General features: G+C 28.1%; 1 protein-coding gene across 1 annotated transcript; it reads left to right on the plus strand.

Annotated features, from left to right (window-relative positions):
- Window positions 1-901: 901 nt before the first annotated feature.
- Window positions 902-1,399, plus strand: MS3_00009374 (uncharacterized protein; the record flags this gene model as incomplete). Its single annotated transcript, XM_012947275.3, has 1 exon — window positions 902-1,399. One exon carries the CDS (start codon window positions 902-904, stop codon window positions 1,397-1,399), a length of 498 nt encoding a protein of 165 aa, XP_012802729.2.
- Window positions 1,400-2,958: the final 1,559 nt, after the last annotated feature.

Consider the following 2,958-nt stretch of genomic DNA (forward strand, 5'->3'; position numbering starts at 1 on the left):
CACATACAATCCATCTGTCAAACAAACATAATAGCCATACATTTATAGAAATGAAAATGATATTCTATTTTAATAGTTGAGATCATGAGTCAATTGAAGCCAGACCACCATGGAAAACCTGGAAGCACTGAATGGTCATCTCATCCTGGGTTCGAATCTCGCGAGACGGGATCGTGGGTGCCTACTGTTGAGGAGTCCCACAATAGGACGAAACGGCCGTCCAGTGCTTCCAGGTTTTCCATGATGGTCTAGCTTCAATTGACTCATGATCTCAACTATTAAAATTACTATAATATCCACAAAACTCCTTCTGACATTCTATTTGTTTATAAATACATAGATAAATAATTAACTCAACTTTTCAATTGCATTGATCTGATCTTGATTATAAAACTTACACAAATTACATAATATAAGTACACCTAAAGATGTAACTTACTGGTAAAATTAAAATGCAACTCATTAAGACAATCTTATATTTAGATTATCAAGGTCACTCGAATTAGTTTTGAGTGCTGATAAAGAAATATTAAAGAGGACTGATCAACCAATCACATACTACTATTTATTAGATGCAAAATACTATTACTTATATATATATATATATATATATATATATATATATATATATATATATATATATATATATTACCAAAAGTAGCACGGTATGAAAAGTATTATTATACAACTGTATGTTAGAGCTGATTATAAAGTACCTTATAATCTATGAACATTGGATTTTCAATTTTTGTATAGAAGAAAATAAACATTCATTCCAAATACATTTTTTCACATCAATAGAGCGAGCATTAAATCTCGCTTCTAAAGAGAAACATTTTCTGTTAAAAACTGTGAAATTCTATCCAAATAGATTCTATTCACTAATGAGGAAATTAAAATAATGCCAAAAACAAAAATAGTAGAAAATGAACCGATTTCAGAAAATGAAGATCTATGCAGTAAATATTGGTGTGATAATGGAGATAGATGGGATTTCTTTACCATGATAACAGGTTTATTATTGTTAATAATGGGATTATGTTGTTCAACCATTGAAGTTGGTTATATAATTTATACATATCGTATACAATGCTACTGTGTTGGTTTATGGTGTTCTGCAGGTTTTCTATTAATTGGTACTCTTGCTATGGGATTATATCATTATGAATCAGTTCCATCAGCATCATTAATGTTATTTTGTGTAATGTGCGACTTATTATTTGGCATAGTTATGCCACTGATTGCAATTGCTTTTACAATTAAGTGCGGCAAATTAAATGTTTTTTATTATCCAATCACAATGATCTGCATACTAGTTGGATTAATAAGTATTGTACATATATTTTTTGTAACAAGAGAACTGTTAAAATTACGACGACAATTCTACCGTGAAGGATAACTCAGTGCCGAAAAAGAAGCGTATTCCAAAAAACCGAAAAGATGGAACAAAATAATGAAACATTATAAAGGAAGAATTAAGTTTCTCTGGATGATCAGAACAGGTATACATATAAGTGGTTTCTCTTTTTCAACAAAAAGCTATATATTCATTAAGAACGATGAAAAGTAAGATCTACATGTGTTATTTTAATATAATGTTTGGTTCAACAAAAAGAATTTTAATATTTGAAATGTTTAGGAAGTGTTTTATACTTGATCATTTGTTAGAATAGTTTACCATCAACTAACACGTTTGAGGTGTTAAATAATGTAACTTAAACTTTTTATACGATTACTAGCTTCCTTAGACTATCAAAATATAGTTATGATTAGAGATACCATATAACAAGTAAATTACTCTCATTAATTTACCGAATATGATAAGTCACATTAGTTATATGGTCAAAATCAATGTCAGTAAAGTGAATTTTACTTGATAAATATGTATAAATCAGTCATTATTATCATTCATATCCTAGCAATACGCCTAGAATTATTGCACTACAGCAGTTCAAGGACAAACATGTATATAATTAATAATTTGTAGTAGTACAATCTCCAATCAAAATGTTAATAACCTTATTAGAATGTCATTTTAATTACTTTATTTATATTATGAAATTTATCAGGATTTATAAATAATGATGGATTGTTAGCTTTGTCTTGCAAAACAGATTTTTTTTAACCCTTTAATGAAGAATATTTAGGAGATTGTTGTAATTCAATAATGTTGAGATCAGATTTAGATAAGTAGCATGTAAAATGACCTGCATTTTTCTTCTTTTGAAGTTAGAAATTCAGGAGAACTTGGTGATCGATTCATCTGAAAATGGTGACCAGTGTTTATATAAAATGAGTAATCTTTATGTTAGTGTACAGCTCCTCATAAGTAACAGAATATTCCTACTGTTTATATCCATTTTATGCTGTCTTTACGCCTACTGAAACATTAGATTCTATAGTTTATATGTTTTCATTTAGTTTTGTCATTTATTGATGAAATTAGTTACCTATATAACCACAGGAGAATGGCGTTCATATTTATATAACCAGAATTTCTGGTTAAACATTATAAATAAATTCTGAAGTCAAATTCAGGATTTTTAAAATATAAACAAAGTTTTACCTAAACAAAGAAACTAAAAAACTCCGTGTAGAATTCTATCAATCGACTTAAATTAATTTACATTATAATAAATATCCAAAAAACTTTATCTCATTTGTATTCTCAACGATTTGATCCAAAAGAACATCCAAACTAGTCTCATATAAAGTGCGTTTTGCCTTGATGTTACTATTGGTACCATAAAAACTTAACTATCATAATAAAGTAGTACCATTCAACTATGAAAATAACTCTAACAAACATTCTTCTTAGTAAAACCGTGAATGTTACACTTCATTGAGCATCTATAATAATATCACATTTGCTGAAATACGGATACGAATAATATACATTTTAGATACGCAAATATTTCGTAGCCAAATATTTCAACTTTGATTTATTTCATAAGAATG

The sequence above is a fragment of the Schistosoma haematobium genome, chromosome 1 (assembly GCF_000699445.3).
Source record: "Schistosoma haematobium chromosome 1, whole genome shotgun sequence".
NCBI classification, from domain to species: domain Eukaryota; kingdom Metazoa; phylum Platyhelminthes; class Trematoda; order Strigeidida; family Schistosomatidae; genus Schistosoma; species Schistosoma haematobium.